At 36.4% G+C, this 19794-nt stretch overlaps 1 protein-coding gene across 3 annotated transcripts in view; it reads right to left on the minus strand.

The window, feature by feature from the left end:
• btbd11a (BTB (POZ) domain containing 11a) overlaps positions 1 to 19794 on the minus strand; it is a 139244-nt gene that overhangs the window by 111454 nt on the left and 7996 nt on the right. For 2 of the 3 annotated variants that reach the window (XM_082166322.1, XM_082166321.1), the window contains exon 1: positions 16113 to 17269. In XM_082166322.1, coding sequence (XP_082022448.1) covers positions 16113 to 16980 — 868 coding nt within the window. In that variant the 5' untranslated portion in view covers positions 16981 to 17269. Of the gene's footprint in view, positions 1 to 16112; positions 17270 to 18680; positions 18808 to 19794 lie in introns of those variants that run through there. The other variant, XM_082166323.1, reaches the window with a different exon arrangement.

Genomic DNA, 19794 nt, shown 5'->3' on the forward strand with positions numbered 1-19794 from the left:
AAAAATTCAAGAAAAAAAAAGAAAAAAACTCTAAAATTGTGTTACTGTGCCTGTTGTGCTGGAGGACACTTCAGTCCCAGCGGACTCTCTGCTTGCTGAATCATTTGGCACGTCTGCTCTCAGGAACAGTCTGGCCTAGTTGCAGAGGTACACTAAGTAGGCTACACAGCCCGGCCTGGCACCCCAATAACCTACAACTCCTTCAGAGCATCCCCCACAGTCCTCCTGTTTTTCTTCTTTCTCCATAACTGGAACAGCCCAAGTAAGATGTGTAGCTGTGTGCTGTGTGTACATAATCAGCAGTGGTAGAACCTACTGTGTGGATAGTGGGAGATCCTGTTACAGTATCAACAAACTCTGTCCGCCTCAGGGAGTCTTGTGCCATGTGTGCTAACAACATAAAGGAAAAACTCAACACTATCCATCACACGGACAGGCACATCATTTACAATACATTTATTTAAACTAAGGTCAGCTGATGGTTGTCACTGGAGTCAAGTTTGATGAGCAAATAGCAATGAGGAATATCAAAATCAGCACAGCACTTTTAAATCTTTGATGGAGGGAATAAATTTCAAAGGAAATGTCAATCTTTTTCATTATAAAAGTAAATATGGACATTAGGTATCAGAAGGTTAAAGCTGGAATTGCCAAAGCCAAGGAACTGATGTAACAAGATTATTACTCTGCGCCAACAAGACGATTCTGACACTATGAATAGTTCAAATTATTCATACCATCAATATGATTCTTATGCACAACCATGACATGTTAACAATTGTCATAATTGTGAGCTGCAGATGGTGTTGTATTCAACATTATTCCTGCACACAAGCCCCACATGGCACAACATATTGACAAATGTATTGACAAATGTACTGACACAGCTCACAAATTTTTGGACAAAAAATAACAAAAATAATTGTACCTCAAAACTGTTCAGATGGAATAAATGTCAGAAACATTGAAGTTTAGACAAAAAGTAAAGACTCATAACAACATGAGAAAATCCTAAGTAAACATTGATCGAGAGAAATCCAGAAAATGACAATACATGGCTTCTTAGGGGGCTATACTAAATTTAGCTTTTCTAATTAATGACACAAAGTCAGACGCACTACAGCACAACCCTAATGTGTTTTGCCTGTAATTGATGTTATGAGAGAAAATGGTTTCATTTAATTTGCAGAGAAAGACGAAAAACGCATTAACCAACTGTTGTCTCACTTATACTGTAATAATGTTATATTTCTTCAGTGTTTACCAGACTTCTGACAACATGAAATGCGATAAACAGCACGGGTGTGCTCTCATTCCGGAAATATTTCCACCACTTTCTAGGTTTACATATGCCACCCTCCCCAATGACTGTGGGCATTGCAACCCAGATACATTTTCTGCTTTAAACAAGTGTTGCAGAGGGACTGTACACCCAATCAAAAGTGAAAATGAGGAGTTAAACTTCGACTGCATTACACCAACATGTGAAATTTCACAGTTATGAGGAGTGGGGAAAGGGGGTGGACAAGAAGGAAGGGACACATTTATGCAATGCCAAAAAACACAAGCATGATAAAATTTAGAATGCCAACATGAAAGCTGGTTCAGGGATCTGCAGAACGACCCCGGAGTGTGCGCCATATTTCTGAGCTGACACATAAAGACGGCCCACGGAGCAACACCTGCTGCTGCCAACTGGGCAAGAACTATCAAATGAGGAATATTTCCCATTACATACACACTGCATTAGCAAGACCGCGAAGAGTTAAGACAGGTGAGAAACAGAAGCCTCTTCTTAGACAAGATAACTTGAGTGCTACTGCTAAATGCTGCTGTTAAACATAAGTGGACACATATTAGCCTATACATCACAATAAAAATATAAGAGAAAACTAGACACTACATTTTAAATGTGTATTTTTAAAATGCGTAACCTTTTAGCAGCAAACTAGCATATACTGTAAATGGCCTTAAATCACTAAACAACTGAATGAGCTACATTTAAAAACACATTTAAAGGTGCTGTAATCGAATTCTTAGAAACGCTGTTGAAAGTGGATCAGGACCGAGCACCACAAAAACACACTTGTAGCCAATCAGCAGTAGGGGGCGTGTCCACTCATGATGGGGCAAGAGAGAACGAACAAGAGGGAGATTTGAAGAACGACTGTAGAAAGAGAGATGGCTGAGAGACATTACAAAAGAGAAGAGGTCAAAGGAATATCACTGGAAAAAGAAGGGGTTATGATCAGGCAAGAGCTTTAGGACTTAGAAAAGCTTTCCAGCGCTTGGAGAGAATGCCTGAAAACGGGTTCCGTCATTTCAGCTCCATACACGAGTAACATTTTGTTATGTTTCACAGAACACATATATGCTGTTGTTGTGATGTTAGATATTGTAACAGGACAGTTTTTCTATAGTGTCATTAATTGTCTGGAGCTGCTGTGCTGCTGGCGACTAACAACCAACTCTTGCTTGTACTCTGTTCATTTTTTTGTTCATCCTTGTCATTTGTTTGTCATCTTTACTTTATCGCGAAGCATTGTTTTGATTCACTTCAACTATGATAAAGAGACATCCACTCTTGCACTGAGTGTTTGTACATTTTGTGGGCGGAGCAATGTGGGCTGTGTTTTCTTTTGGGTTGATTTCAAATATCAACAGTGTTTCTCAGAAATCACTTACTGCACCTTAAACATCTGCAAAAAAAAAAAAGAAAAAAAAAAGGTGCAATTGCTATGGGGTTCTAATTAGTTGTTAAAATGTTGCTTTCTTCAGAACCAACGTAAGAAAAAAAAGATAAGAACATTCTAAAGAAATGTTTTTGGGAATACCAAAAAATTCTTAACTTTATTCTTAAGTTAGAAAATAAGAAGGCATTTAAGAATGTTAGATCTTCCTAAAGGGATAGTTCACCCCAAAGAAATTCTGTCATTATTTGCTCACCCTCCTGTTGTTTTAAACCTGTATGAGTTTCTTTGTTCTGTTGAACACAAAGGAAGATATTTTGAAGAATTTTCTTTTCTGGTCCCCGATGACTTCCATAGTATTTTTCTTTTTTTCAAGTCAGTGGGGACCAGCAACTGTTTGGTAACCAAAATTCTTTAAAATATCTTCTTTTGTGTTCAACAAAAAAAAAAAAAAAAAAAAAAAACTCATACAGGTTTAGAACAACTTGAGGGTGAGTAAGTGATGGCAAATATCACTAAGTAAGAAGAAATAAACATTAAATTATGTTCCAACATTGAAAAAAAAGTCTCACTTCACCTTTATGCTGTTATAGAGCAAATCAGCCACTGTTGTGAAGAGGTATCTTTACAGAAGAGCTCCAGACCTCATGAAGTACATCAGTAGATATTAAGAGAAAAGTAAGAAGGTCAAATATAGTTCAGACCAAGAAGAAAAAGGGAAATATAAAGTTCACAATGTCATTATAACATCTTTTAAATCATATTTAAGGCACATTTTATCCAATCCAGGCACAGTATTATTGCTTTTCTAACATATTATAAATTGTAATAAGTTTGTTCTTCAACGCCTAGGGGGTTTCATTTGAAGATAACAGCACTGAAATATAGCATCAATCAGCTCGTCAAGTGTTAAGTATTATTCGGTAATTGAGCATACGGATGCGACTGACTCATACGCAGTTATGGGTGACATAAAGCTGACTTTTCTTTGTTCACAGTCCATCAACAAATCACTTAATATTCACGCTCACACATTTACAAACAAACCCACTGCTGGAATACACAAATCCAGTCAGAAAGGGCTTACGTGATACTGTTGACTCATTGAAATGTACCCGAGTCCTACACATTTAGCAGGAGGGCAAACAATGCATCGCCACACACAGACACAAGCTTATCTCAACGCCTCTCACGCACACTTCGTTTTTTATAAACATCAAAAAGAGATGCACTTCCACAAGATTCTTGACAAAGTCTTTAAAATGTTACACATCTTCACATGTATAAATTAAATTTAGTCTTTCATTAACACAGTTATAGCTTCAATGGGTAAACAAGTGTTTTAAATAGTCTCATTTAACGTTATTTACACTTTCTGAATTTTTTTTAATAAATTTTCATTTTGAAGCTGTTTGATATAGGCTTTATCCCATGTCTGAACCTTGCACCTAACCACATAACTCTCTCATATGCCAAAAAGGCAAGCTTATCACAACCAATATTCCATCAAATATGCATCTGCATATGTGTGCAGTTGCTCATATCTAATATTGCAAAAAATTCTGTGCTTAAAAATATGATTGTCTGTTTTAATAAAAAAATATATATATATTATAATTATTTACAAACTTATATGTGTAATATTTTATTTCATTTATATATTATTTTACATAAAAAATAGTTGGGAACACTGGAATTTTTCCAAACATGAAAAGAAAAGAAAGTGCCCAACAGTCCCTAAAGAAACACCATTAGCTTGCAGGTTCCTCTCCAGTCAGGCAGTGGTAATCGAGTTGGACGTCTGACTAAACGAGAGGAAACAGAGGAAGGTGTTAGAACAGCTGGACTGTGATTCCCAGAGCAATGGAGGGATGAAACGGAAAGACCTAATGATGACATTTTGTGGACTGCTATCATTTAATACGCTTTTTTTCCTCTCCTCTGCACCCACATCATTCTAACGCAATGTTCCTCTTAATACTCAGCAGTGAATTTTTACTGCATTGGCATATGCAGAAACAAAGATGGGTCGATAAATGGGCAGTGAATGCTGGGACGTTTGATATGTTGATATATTTGTGAATTATGGCTTTTATGAACATAAAGCTGGTGCAGGAAACAGAGTGATGGCTTGGTTAATGATTTCCAGAGTGGATAATGCAAGGTGAAGATCCCTTAGCAACAGAGAGAGTGGGTGTATGAAAAAGATAGTGGAAAAGGGAGGTAGGGAAATGGATATAAAGCGAGCGAGAAAACAAATACTGTGTGTGAAAGAGAGAATGCCGAGCAGCTCATACTTCACACAATACTTTTGTGCTGCTTTTGAAGGAGCTCAGCTTTGCTGATTCACATTTTTTCACACCTCACATTGTTCATCTAATCATCCTGCTCAGGAATTTTATTCAATAGTTGAAAACGGAGTGTGCAAGGAGCTATATTATGCAGCTTTAAGAAATATCAGTTTGAGGATAATCTGTTTTACATCTCATAGGGTTAGGGATACTTTTACAAGGGCTGTGCTTTTGAGTCAAAAGTCCAATTAAACAAAGGTATTTTCTCTAGCAGTGGCTTCTATTGCTTTTAAACTATTTTAAAATGATCAGACATTAGAATTAAATTAATAATAATAATAATAATTTTAATAAATCTCAGGTCAGGGCAGGCCGTGACAGATTTTGCTGTTACATCATAATCATTTAAATGGCATGTTCCCATTGTGATCCCATTACATTCACCTTTTACGACAACATGCTCCAAAAGTAACTGTAACTTTGGGTAATAAAGAGAGATGTTCAATGTCAAAAAAATTATAGCCAAGTTTATGGTCTGTATACTCAGCCTAATAAATATTTACTGGAGTATAAATAGTGACAACTAGTCCCGCTCTTCCTGTCTTTTGGGTAAAATAAAGTAATAACACAAATGTTAGGTGAGACGTTAAAGTGTCTTGAAAGCGAAATGAAAGACTACCGAAATATGAATCTCTCTTCCAAGTGGTCTCAGGGCAATTCTCGAAAGAGCCTCTTACTTCAAAGAGGGCGAGATAGTAAATTGCATTGTGGGAGTTGGTATTAGGTTATGATACCAATGGTTAAGACTCTCAAATCCCCCGACCCATCAATGCCAGGCTGTGAAAAGCAACATACTACATGGCCCTGCTGATCTTGCATGTTTCTTTGGCTGAAAAAAAGGAAAAAAAAGGGCCGTCGTATCTGGCAGCCCGAGGGAAACAAAGATAAATTAATGGTACACATAGGGAGTTTCTGTGGGTGGGGGGGAAAAACAGATAAAGAAAGATGATTTTCTATAGAGAGTAAAAGGATGTATTTGTAGGAAGAGCAAAGCCGTAAGACCTGTTTCTTTTGCTATGTCATGCACAGGGTGTGGCAAGCAGAAGTAACTGTGCAAGCAGCCTGCATGTGGGCGTATGAGTATTAACAGTAAGTGTGTGTGTGAGTATGGAGTATGACTGTGGCGTGTGTATATGTCTGCATGTGATGGTGAGAGTGGGCAGTAGGGTGATAGCATATGCATGTGTGCCAGTTAATGTATGCAATGAGACAAGAGATGAGAAAACTAGAGATGACCTGCAGTGGTATTATTTCGGTTCCCATCCCCTCCACACCACATCAGTTAACCACAGGTACAGACCTGTTCCCCCTAAAGGCATAAGGGTGTTGGCTCCCTAAAGCCAGAGCAAGTACAACCAGATAAATGCACATAAGTAGAAACAAATAAACAATGAAATCATTTAAAACCAAAACAAAAATGTGTTTATTTATATATTTATTTTTAACTACTTTTGTACATTCATTATATAATATTTATATTGCAATTTCCAATATATTATGTATTACTAATTTATGCATGCATTATATTTATTTATTATACAAAATAAAAAACGAAAATGCAAGCATATTATATTTATATTTATCATTTATTTTAACTACTTTTGTTTTGTGCAATCATTATAATTTATAATTCAATAAAAATGTCCAAAATATAATATGTATACCTGAATTTGTGTATTTATTTATTTATTTATTTTAAACAAAATATGCGCATTTATAACACAAATATTACATTGTATTATAGTAAATGCATTTATAAAACGAAATAAATAAATAAGCAAAAATAGCTAAAAACAAACAAATAGTTGCTTACTTTATTTTTATTAATAATAATAATAATAATAACAAATTTTATGCAATCATTATACAATATATGAAATTTCCTATATACAATTTGTATAAGTGATATTTTTGGTCATTATTTTAAATATTTTAATTTATTTAACTACTTTTGTACATTCATTATATATATATATATATATATATATATATATATATATATATATATATATATATATATATATATATAAAAACAAATCCAATATATGTATAACTGATTTTGGGTATATTTATTTGCAATAAAAACAAAATATATGCACTTAAAATACAAATATTACGATATATTATAATGCATACGTATATAAAATTAAGTATATAAATAAGCAAATAAAGAATTCATTTAATTATCTTTATTATTTAACTATTTCTGAGCAAGAAAAAAACATTTCCAATATATTATGTATTACTGAATTTATGCTTATATTGTTTATTTATTTACTATGAAAACAAAATATTTGAAATAAATAAATAAATTTGGTACTTAGGTGTAACAGTAGAAACGTAATTTTCAGTAACGGCAATTCTTTGCAAACCCCTGACATGACACGTCAGTCAGTAAAGGTGTAAATCTCTTGTCGTGGCCTTATGGGTGGCATACACGCTCTAACATGTTGTGGTTTGGTGTGTACAACCCAAATTTGAACTCAACTTCTCCGGTTTGTCCACCATGTGATATTTCAGGCCTAAAGGAGATGAACACCCTTGTTTTGCTGTCAGTGCACCCAAAAAAACTTCTGCCACCCACCTTCATCTTGCCAAGTCAGACTAATCGTTTGTTTCCTTCTGGCTTCTGTCGAATGAAAGACACTTTATTATTTTGCCAGTTTCTGTGGACTCTCCCCTTCTCTCCAGGGACTGCCAGCAAAACAGTAATTAGTAGGACTCTGAGAAAAAGAACGGGAGGCCTTTTGAAAACTGTTAATTACAACTTTATGAGCATGACAGAATGGGCAGACACGGTATACAACACAGGCACTGATGCCACCAGAGCAAAAGACACTTGAATCGCAATATTTACCACCATACGTGCATTTATTGAGCATTCATGCACGATTAAAGGGACTACAAAAGATAACATGAATTCGGACAGACTGAATTCAACTGAATGTGGAGTGGAGGTCAGTGACAGAAATAAAAGAAATTAAACTTGTTTGCATTACGATTCAATGTTTTCATCTGCCACAATGAATTATTGTCTTTAATTGATTTTATTTGGATGCTTTTCTCAACAAAAATGTATTGATTAATTAATTAATCACAATATTATGCAATTCAATTTAATGTTAAACAAGTGACAACCCTAATTTAAATACTTCAATACTGTTCCATTTCAATAGAACGAACACAACTGAGCAATCCACTGCACTTTTGAGATCAATTTTCCTTGTCATTGAATTTCCAGATGGCCATCATGTCAAACAGCTCCAGGCTGCAACGCTGTGATTCACAATCACCATCAGAGGAAATTACGGATTGAAGTGGGGAATGATTCATCAGCTAAATTACAAGAAATATTCTGAAAGGAATTACTGTAAAACCTGGCACTCCAAAAACAATTAAATATTTAAAATGACTCAAGATTTTTTTTCAGATTATTATTACTTTTTTAATGGTAAATCGCTAATGTAAACGCTGAAACAGTAGCCCAAGAACAATGTGTTTTTGTAGTTGAAAATACTGGCCGTTTCCTGTCTTTCCGGCAAAAATCAGTGGTGGAAAATCTCTCCACAAATCAATAGCATCCTGCTTTTAAACTCCGTTCAAAGGAAAAATCACTGCTCTTCCGAGCACAACCCAGAATTCATTAGGGTGACCTGAATGCCTTAATCCAACCCATCTGAACTCAAGAATCAAGCCAAACAAATTGAAAAACTCATGTACTACTAGGGCATTACACAATTCTATCTGTCAGCTTGCCCGGCTCACATCACATTGAGTAAAACGTGACTTTACCTAAGAATAGGTATAAATTATATAGAAACTGGCACAAAATAGACTGCCTTAAAGGGGTAGTTCACCCAAGAATTGAAAATTCAGTTACAATTTACTCTGTGGAACAGAAAATACGATATTTTGAAAATTGTGGGGTTTTGTCCATACAGTGAAAGTGAATGTTGTTTGTGTGTTCCACAAAAGAATAAAAATCACACAGCCTTGGAACGACATGAAGGTGAGTGAACGATGGCAGTGTTGTTAGTTTTGGGTGAACTATCCCTTTAAGGAGGCAGAAAAAGTCTGTGAATTACATCACAAGTGAATTGGGGACACGTTTGCTGAATTCCAATAGCAACAGTGGCATGCAAAATACAGATGGGGAGAGTCCTGAGAGGAATTCAGGAAACACTCATCAGCAAACATGGATGACTGCATGCATAGCCATTCATCTAAGTTTACATAAAAATTAAACAAAAACTGCTGCAAGATGAATCTTCTACCGATATACTTACTGGTTACTAAATTCCAGATATTTTAGGTAGATGAACCTCAAGAATGAAAATAAATGCTTCAACATGCACCTGTGTACAATCTCACGCAGCCTTTGGGGTTCATCCAGTGCAGAGCCTGAAATAGTCCCAGCGAGAGGATGTTTAAGACGAGTTTAGCCACAGAGATGTGCAATGCTTTAATACTGTATGCAGCTTTTGACGACAAAGTCATTCATTTACTTCCCACAGAGCAACATCTAACTAATGGGACCCATGTCTATTTTAATGAAATTCAATTCGACAAAATCAGAGACTGAAAATTAAGGCGAAACTGTAACATTCATTTGAATAATGCAAAGCTTAGAGGAATGTAAAATAAATGACGCATGGGTCTTGCAGAACTTCTGGGCATGTTTTAAAGATTATGTGGAACAGTAAACCGTGATTTCATCAGAACTAAACTATTTTGTAAAAAGCAAGTGCAACATGGTGTCTTGTTTCTATATGTCACGCAATTTGACATTTAAGTTGACACCTTATGAAATAAATAAAAAAGATGTTTATGCCTTAAAGCTAATGTATATTTCACACACACAATATATAAACATCAAGAAAAATGTTTTCATTTCAAATACATTTGAATTCTAAAGTTCTTGTTCTAAAACAAGATTTAACTTAACATTTAACTTCCTCTTCTCATCTTAAACACAGGAAAACATTGCAGAGAAACATCAGGATATGACTGTCTGGAGAACAACAAATGCTCCTCATATCTATAGAAAGAAAAGAAATAAACACTGCGACAGCTCAAGGCTTTTCTTTCTCATGGAAATAACACATGCGACTTCAGAACCGTTCGGTAATTATGCAATTATGATGTAGACTGCATCAACACATCTGAAAGGATTACGGGACTTTAACATCAAAAGGAAGTCAAGGACACAAGAACTCATTGTACCATGAAACCTTCCTTTTGGAATCAGAGTTCCTACAGCTTGCAGTGGCAGACTTCAAATAGATGGGATTTAACTAAATAATCTTACATGTCAATAGGGAGAATCTGCAACCACATACATGCTCTACTGGTGCACAGAGACTGAAACGTGACTGCAGAAAACAAGAACTGTAGCATGCAAACGTGATTTGCATTGCTTTGGGGAATGTCCAAAGATCTCCATTAAATAATCCATTCAATGAAGCTGCATCAGGTTAATCCCAGGAATTAGAGATGGGTTAGGATGATCGACTAGTCATCTAACAACCGTCTTTGGCCACAGCATCTTGGCTCACTTTTTTAACATTCTACCACAGCAATTATGTTTTTAAAAGACGTTGCCTTTTATATTTTCTACTTTCTTTAGTGTGTAATGTTGATGTTTTGTGCATGAAAAAGGTCTGTAAAGTTACAAAGCACAAAGTCCACTCCAAAGGGAGTTATTCTCTATATCAGTAAACACGGTTTCTGAACTCCCTGAAACTCTCGATTGTAGTGTTGAGTTTTCTTCCAGGCACGTACATATCCTAATATTCCTCATTTAAATAATTCCCACCAAAGTCATATGCAAAATAAAGGGTGCTAGGCCTGGTTGAGTTGCCTTAGTTGTGTTTTGTCGCCATGACCGGTTATAGAAAGATGTGTGAGATTTCCGAAACATGCTCAACGCAGTTGACCAATCACAACACACTGATCCAGCTGACCAATCAGAGCACATTGTGCTTTTCGGGAAGGAAGGGCTTCATCGAGACTGGAACTAAACAGACAGCTTGGGAAGAGAGGTTCTGCAATAATGTAAAATATGTGAAAAATAATGTGGATTTTTTTCATACATTCAAGAAAGAAAACCTATTCTAGTAGACCCCAAAAACAAAATCAAGAAAAAGGGCATATAGGTCCTCTTTAAGACCATGCATCAAGTGAAAAATAACTTTTGATTTCCATGTTCCATTTCATTTCACTCCATCTAGCTGTTTTTGAACACAAGAGCCTCCTAAAAAGCATAAATTTGACAGTATAAAAATAAAACAACAAGAATATTATAAAATATGAGATATTATGAGAACGATTTAAACCAGTTCAAGTAACACTGCAGCGCCTCGACGTCACTGTGATTGGCTGATTCCTGTCATTAGTATAATGCTGTCTATATTATATTTGCAAATGGTCCACAACCAAAAAGTAACTGTTTATTTTAACCAATTATTTCAAAGATGAAACAATTAAAAAGTAAACAATTCAACAACAAATACACAACTCAGTCGTCAAGTTTGGTCACATCTAAATCTGAATTAACTTGAAATTAGGGATTCAATATAATATATTGGTTATGAGACAATTCTTTTTTATATTTATTCAATAATATTGGTCGATATTGAATATTTAAACATATATTTTTCCCTTGTTTTACATTGAGATTACCTTTGCCGTAATCTAATGCTCACTTAACTTTAATCTTCAAAAACAGTAATGATTGAATAACTGTTAATGCAATCGTAAGCAAATATTAAAATTACAGTACTATATTTTATGTCATCATAATTTTAGTTTTTAAAACAATTTAAGTTTTTTGAGTTTTTATTTAGACAAAATAGTGTGGAATTTTAATATCGGTCACATATCGGTTATCGCACTTAACATGAAAATAATGATTGGCGTATCGGCTAGAATAAATCAAGGTGTATCAATGAGTTAAACGGTCCCCAAAGGCTTGTGTGGAGTGGGAGAAATCTGGCAGCGAGCTGTCCGTGCTGCAGCCCTCATGAAGAGGAGTGTTGTAGAGAATCACGGCTGACAAGTGTGTTTCACCGTTGGCCCGAGCTCAGCGTGGGCTCAGAATATACTCATCAGCCACCTGCTGGAGCAGCATTCTTATAGTTTAATCCTTCAGAGAGGTCAGGGGGCAGCACACCATGCACACTGACTAAGCAGACCCCACCAATATGTCATGTGGACGACACCAGCATAGTAACCAAAGTCTTACATAGAGTAATCCACAGCTGACGTCAACACAAACCAATATGTAACTGCAACAGAAATACATGGCAGGTCATGACATTTCTAAATCAGGGATTGTCAAAATTGGACATAATTTTTGACATCACGTCAAGGTCAAGCTCAATCAGAGCACAGTGTGGGAGGGATGATGTGAGATACAGACTACAGGATGAATCGTGACTAACACAAGCTTTGGAGTTCTGCCTTACATTTTTAAGTACAATCAACTTGGATGTTTAAGTCATTTGAACTTAAATTACATTAAACTGACTTAAATTAGTTGAATCTTGTATAACTTACAAAAAAAGTTGAAAATTGCTTAACTTATTTTGATGAGTAAAGCATTGTAAAAACATATTGTCATAACTTATTGATCATATAAACAGGTGCTGTTAGAAATACACAGCAAAAATTGTGATAATTTACTCAGAATCCATTTACTCAGAACTCATAATTTCTCTCTTAACATTAACATTTAATCAAACCATTAAAACAGAAACTAGGAAATTTAAAATGCAACACATAATTTGGGCAAAAAGCACCATAAAGCACTTTACAAAAGTACCATCAAAATATTTGGTGATTTTCAATTCTACTGAATATTGCTGAATCATTCCTTTTGATTATTTTCAGTGAATCAGCTTTGATTTGGTTTGATCAAAAGTGACAGTAAAAGACATTTATATTGTTAAAAAAGATTTAAATTTCAAATAAAAGCTATTCTTTTAAATGTTCTATTCATCAAAGTATCCTAAAAAATGTATCACGGTTATCAATAAAATATTAAGCAGCACAACTGTTTCAGCATGATAATAATAAGCTGAAATGTTTTATGAGCAGCATTTCATAAATTGATTTCTGAAGGATCATGAGACACCGAAGACTGCAGATTGATGCAGAAAATTCAGCTTTACCATCACAGGAATGAATTTACATTTCAAAGTATATTCAAATAGAAAACAGTTATTTTAAATTGTACAATTAGTCCACAATATTAGTGTTTTACTGCATTTTACTCATATAAATTCAGCCTTGGTGAGATTAAAAGACTTTCCAAAATGTTGCAAAAAATTAACTGACCCTTTTGAACGCTAGTGTACATATATATAACAGTAATGTTGTTGACAGATTTTGGAAATGACAAATTGAGTAAGTTGATAAGTAAGTTGGGCCTCTGGCTGTTCTTCACTGCATTTTAAATCTCCAAAACATCCAGCTCTGTCCGTCCTAAATCTGCCATACATTCAACATGATACATCAAAGACTTTACAAGCCTCAGTTGAGCCAGCTGACCGTCTGCTGCTTTGGTTTCGAGTTCAAAACACCCCAAAGCAACATTTCGCAAGCACAAAGGCGGTGCAACTACCTCTCACTTTTCAGGTGTCTTAATGGACACATTTCCTGACTGACATGTAGCATATATGCTTGACAAGTAACAAGTGAAACGACTGCTGTCAGCAACTCATGAAAAACAAATTACACCAGAATCGAGGAGCGACATTAGCCATACATCAATAAAAGATGTGGAGGGACAGCTTGTGCTCCCGAACGAAATTGAAGAGATGCAATATTTCGCGGGAGGCAACAAAACCCTTCATATCAAGAACCAAAATTACATTTTCTTGGCTTATCTGGGACTCACAGTCTGCTCTTTTTACCTCCTATATGTGACACAAAAAAACCCTATCAACAGTCCCTTCTTGCTCTTTTATCCTAATATTGGTGTCTTCACGCAAATTTTCTTCCAACGTTCTCATTTCACCATCTCATCTTAAGTCATTTCTCTTTCAGTATCATTTTATTCACCTTCATCACCTCTCTCCACCCATTCCTGACATTGCCATTTTTTCAATTTGTCCCTCCACATCTTTCACTTTAACTTGGTCTCTTTGTTCTCCTTCTTTCTTGCAAGAAGAGAGCATTATTTCTGAAAACGGTCAGTCAGTTACGCGTGTCGATAATCAACCCTGCTTGGTTTGCCACGGAAAATTGACCATAACCGCTATTCAAGTAACTGTAGACTGTTGAAAAGGCTTTCACGTATTTGAGACAGGCGGGGAGTCGGCATGAAAAGAACAAAGGTAAAGGGAGAAAATTAGATAATCATACAGGAGAAACCCCAATCAATCAACAAATCCGTAATGCATAACAAGCATAGACATGCTCATGCATAAAGAGCTGTCGTATGTCTTCAAGCTTAGTAAGGTTGAGATATAAAAGCTGATCACTAACCAGTGCTGCAATCACTGTACTCTAAAAGCTCCTAAGAGCAACAACAATTTGCTCCAAAATTGAACCTTATAAGGCCACAGTGACATTACAAAAAACACAAGAGGCCTTGCAGGAAATGTGCTAAAAGCTCAGCATTTGGAAAGGTGTCGATCTTTTAACTCGTGTGAATACTGCAGGTGCAAAAACATAATAACATGGAACAAAATGTTTTTCCATCATAATTTTTGTAGAACAACAATGGACTTCAAGAACAAATCCAAAATCTATTAACGGAACAATTCACTTCCTCACCCTCACATTGTCATAAATCCATTTGACTATCTTGCATGGTACATAAAAGGTGAAACTGAATGGGGGGAAAGCGCCAGGTACATTCTTTAATTACAATAAATGGAAACTGGAGATTTTAAGCTTTTAAAAAAGATGTAAAAGTGACCCATTTCTTCAAGATTTTTTGATGAATAGGAAGTTCAAAAGAATTTTTTTAATTTGAAAATATATATCTTTTTTTTTTATCAATGCAAGCATAGTCAAAGTCTATGTTCACTTCAGTCTCCATTCATTGCAAATGCATGGAAAAGAGCAACTGATACATTCTCCCATATTTCTGCTTTTGTATTTTACAGAGGGAATAAAAGTATACGGGTTTGGAATGACATTTGGAAAGATTGGTTTGGAAAGATAAGAGTTTTCAAACCAATCACCAGGGTGGCTAGAACAGAAGCAAACAGTGTTAATGTGAAGCTGGACATTCAGCTCTATTCTTTAGATCTTTCTGTCTACTCTCCAACATTCATCACATCTGAGAAAGCATGCCTGTGGTGATCTAAAACAAGTGTAAACTGGAGCTGCATCATGAATAGCAAAGTGTGAAATTTCATAGGAATCTTTATGGTTTGCTGGAATCTGCCTCAACCATAAAACAAATACCAATCCCAAACTGATCGCTCACTATGTAGTTGATAATCACTTTCAGAAATGGATAACAACCTTAAATGTTACTAATAAGACTCCTTGATTATGTCATCAAAATAAGCCCCTCATGGCAGAAGCCATAAATGAGTTTGTTTCAACAGGTGGAGGAAAAAAAGGGACTGCGGCACAACAGTGTGAAGCCTTTCCTGTTGTGTTTGCACCTGTTACGGTGTCTAAATGAATAAGAAGTCTGAAAATAAATATCCTGCTGGGACTCACCAACACTCATGTCCTCCCACATAACTTATTTATCTTGAGAAATAAATAAGTCAACAGTGCTGCAGAGAAGCAGAACACATTTATGAAGTATGGATCATCATACACAATATGCTAGCGAGGAGCTGCAGGGATCTGATTATGCTAGCAACTATTATGAAACACCCTCTCAATAGTGCTTTCACAAAAGGAGGCAGGTAGGAGGTAAGTAGATGGATGGACAGAACAACTGTTGACTGTCCTCATATTAGGTTTGTGACTGATTTCAAGTGCGTTTCAATTCAATGACAAGTAGGGCATGAATATAATGCACTTTCTAAATATTAACTGTCTATTTAGCAAGGCAAAAAAAAAAAAAAAGTGTGTGTAAAAAAAATAAACAAACATTTACCGCTTGCGTTCTTGCCACAAATGAGGTGCTGGTACGGTTGCAAGAGACCCCACAGCTCCGAATCGTTATTTATGGCCTGTTCCAGGGACTCCACTGAAAACTTTGGCACTCCGTTTTCCTTCTCCACCAGCGCGCTCCTCTGCACACGGCTGAACAGCTCTCTGAACAGGCTCTCCATACAGGCGCACAGGTAGATCGCCGCGTGCTCATGGATGCGCAGGGCCACCCGGCTATCCACCATCCACCTGAAGAACTTCCCTACGGAGAAGACGAGTCCGCATCGGGCATTTTTGCCCCGGCTGAACTTATCACCCGTGCTCATGTTGTAAAGCGACAGCGCGCTGAGCGCCGCAGTGATGCAGTTCACGGAGATGGTCCACGAGAGGACCATTTTGATGGCGCTCTGGATCTCGTGCTTCGTGCATCTGGCGTAACGCAGGCTCAGGCGCTGCGCCTCCCGGGCGATCCTCACCAGCGTGCGGCTGACCAGCGCGGAGAGCTTGGCTAGGATCTCCCGCGACGCGTTCCCCACGCACAGGTCCTCGTCTTTGCGCAGCGCGCCTTCCACCTCTCCAAGACTCCACGGCACGTCCTCCTCCAGCTCGGGCAGTTTAGCGCACTGGCCCGAGCACTCCAGGATCTCCGTGTCTTCCGCCAGGACGGTATTGACCGTGTCCAAACTGTTGTGTCTGCTGTGCATGGATTCAGTCAGATGCCAGCAGTTGCCCCCATGCGCGTACGAAAGATGCGTGTCCGAGCAACAGAGCGACACGCTGGACGACCTGAAGGAATCCGCTGCTCCACCATAACCGGAATCGAGCGTTAAATCCTCCAGCGTCCTCGCCGCTGTCTTACCCTTGCCTGTCATGGCTGCACCTCATAATGTTAGGCTTATGCCTGATATTTTAAAGAAAACCCAAAGCGCGTTCCCGTGGCGCGCCCTCTCCTCGGAGCAGTATATATGAATGTTTTGCCACCTAATTTCACGAGCAAACACTAATCTGCAAGCGCGCACAGTGAGAATTCGTTTAATGTTTTTGGTAAGTCACCAGAAAAAATATATAAATCTCCACCGCGCGCCTCTGCTCCCAACTTTGAGTGCGTAATTCGAGAGCTCAGAACGCCTTCAACAACCACTGCATCATTCAATGCGAAACCACTCATTTAGGGAGGAGCTATGCAAATAGACACTCATAGGGGAGGGATTTTATATATAAATCACTTTTATGGAAGGAGGGAATATGCAGAAAGAGAATTACTCATTATCAAATCAACAGGCTCCAAAACTGCATAGGTGCTTTTATTCTCTTTTTAAAAACGTGAAATTAATCAGACAAATAGTGTCTTCAATAAAACTATTATAGAAAATTATTAGAGCTAAATAAGGTGTCACATATATAATATTTATATTGAAAAATATATTTATCTGCATATTTGGACATATATAAATATTTATTAATATGATCACACAAGGGACACCCCATAATCGCTTCTAAACACTCTTCTTTCTTACCATCTCGACACCCTTCTCTTTAGCCAGAGGATGTTTACGCGATGATTCTGAAATTTGCAGATCAAAGCAATCTCTTGCACAGCTTCTGTACCTTTCATCTGTCTCAAACCATTTCAATTTTAACTCTGGCAATTATTCCAGAACTGTCAAAAAGTTGTTACGAAACAAGCACGGTGTACGAGAATGGGTTTAAACACGTCTAGGCTTTGAGTGTTTAACTATGCAAGTGTTCTGGCGTGACAAAAAAACAAACTAATTGTTTTGAAGTGAGAAGCCTTGCAATCTGTCTCCTTATCAAGTTCATTATTAATACGCACAAAGAGAACGCCTAGGAGTTTGGCGCATTGGTGGAGAATTGTTGCGTATCTGGCGCCCTCTTTAGGTGATATTGTGTAAATATCCTTGATTCTGTATTTGACTGGTTAATATCACTCACTTGTTCTAATATCAAATTATTGCTCTATTCTCACATAAAATACAAGATTTAGGACATCAAACGTGTAAAAAACAGGAAATAACACCACTACCTATGAGAAAATTACTGAATCACTAAATATCATGCAAAACACGGTATACACAATATGTCACATTCAGCAACTTCAATATGTCACATTCAGCAAATTCAAGGCTTGTGAATATGGTGGTATATCGATTTGGCAGGAATATTGTATAACTGAACCTGTAATTTCCACTTGTTAACATTATGACTAGTATTACACATTATGAATAAAAAATATAGCTTGTAACAAAAAATTCAAAGACTGCACAAAAGTTTAGTCATTATCAAAAAACGTAATCATATTTTCACTATCAAAATCTGTATTAAACCTTTTTTGCATCCAGTGTAACACTGTCAAAAAAACGTATCTGATCCGTATCTATTCCTTTTCAATAAATCCTTAAAAATATGACAATAAAATGAACATTTCTTAAAAGACATAAACTAAGTCAGTTAGTGCTGCAGTGTCTGTTATTAAAAGCACTTTTTAATTGACAACACTCAATCTTTGTATGTGCATTTATTTCAGTTAATGAATTCTACATATTTTAATTACCTTAGATATGCACTGTGCAGTGTGCATATGAATAAATCAGTGTGCAGCAGCGGCAGGCTGGGATACAGAGGTTGTCCTTCTTAATGGAGATTTCTCCTTCACATGTTCTTTCATGATTGCGTGTTGCCTGGAAACACAAATGCGACAATGTATATTGTTCCTATGTATACCTCACATAAGTATTCCATCTTCTGGATACACAGAAACCATTATGGTTATATCAGGATAAAAAGAACAAGTATGAATAAGAAATGTGTAATTAAGTCTATAGATCTCCAGGTTCATTCCTCATCTGGAAGGTTTAATTTGGTTATACAAATACCAAGGATAATGTTATATGCTTGGCGATAAATTGCACAAGTTACTTCACACATTCAGACATTTTTCAAGATACCATTTCACTGGAATGGCAAAATTCATACATAAATAATGCTACATAGAAAGAAAAACGATGGTGCACTACACTGAGATGTAAAAATGCTTACAGCTATTTAAATAAAATGGTAGCATTATGTTAGTGGTAATTTAAATAGATTAAATATATGACATTTAGGAATTTGGATATACTAGTTAAAAAAGAAAATTATTTTCCAATTCAATTATCCAGTGAGGCAAATAGAATTATTTAACTTATTCTTGTTCAAATGAGCTAAAAATTACATGCTTCTATCATAACACATATTTAATAACATATTGAATTACAGGAACAGTGCACACAGACATGTAACATTAAATAATTCATAATGGGGTACTCTGATTTTTATGCTTCTCAGACCAATCCTCTTCTATAAAGGACATCAAAGCTTATTCACTGATGCAGGTCTGAACTGAAAGAGGGGTTGGAATATACACATCTCAGTTATTTTCTTTACTAATGATCAACCCTGGATAACAAATCATGCTTTCTTCATAACATGCTCCACAAGACAAAATAACTGAAATTACAGAAATGATCTTCTTCAAAGGTGCACACATCCTTAGTTCACAATACAATGTGTTAAATGTGCAGAGTATGTTTGGAAAGCAAAGACCTTTCAGTATCTGAAAGGGTTGTTTTTTTTTCCCAAAGAAAGTGGGCCGTAAACAAACCAGGGACTATTACAAAGCATAACTC

The sequence above is a fragment of the Leuciscus leuciscus genome (genome assembly GCF_965113295.1).
Source record: "Leuciscus leuciscus genome assembly, chromosome: 4".
Lineage (NCBI taxonomy): Eukaryota > Metazoa > Chordata > Actinopteri > Cypriniformes > Leuciscidae > Leuciscus > Leuciscus leuciscus.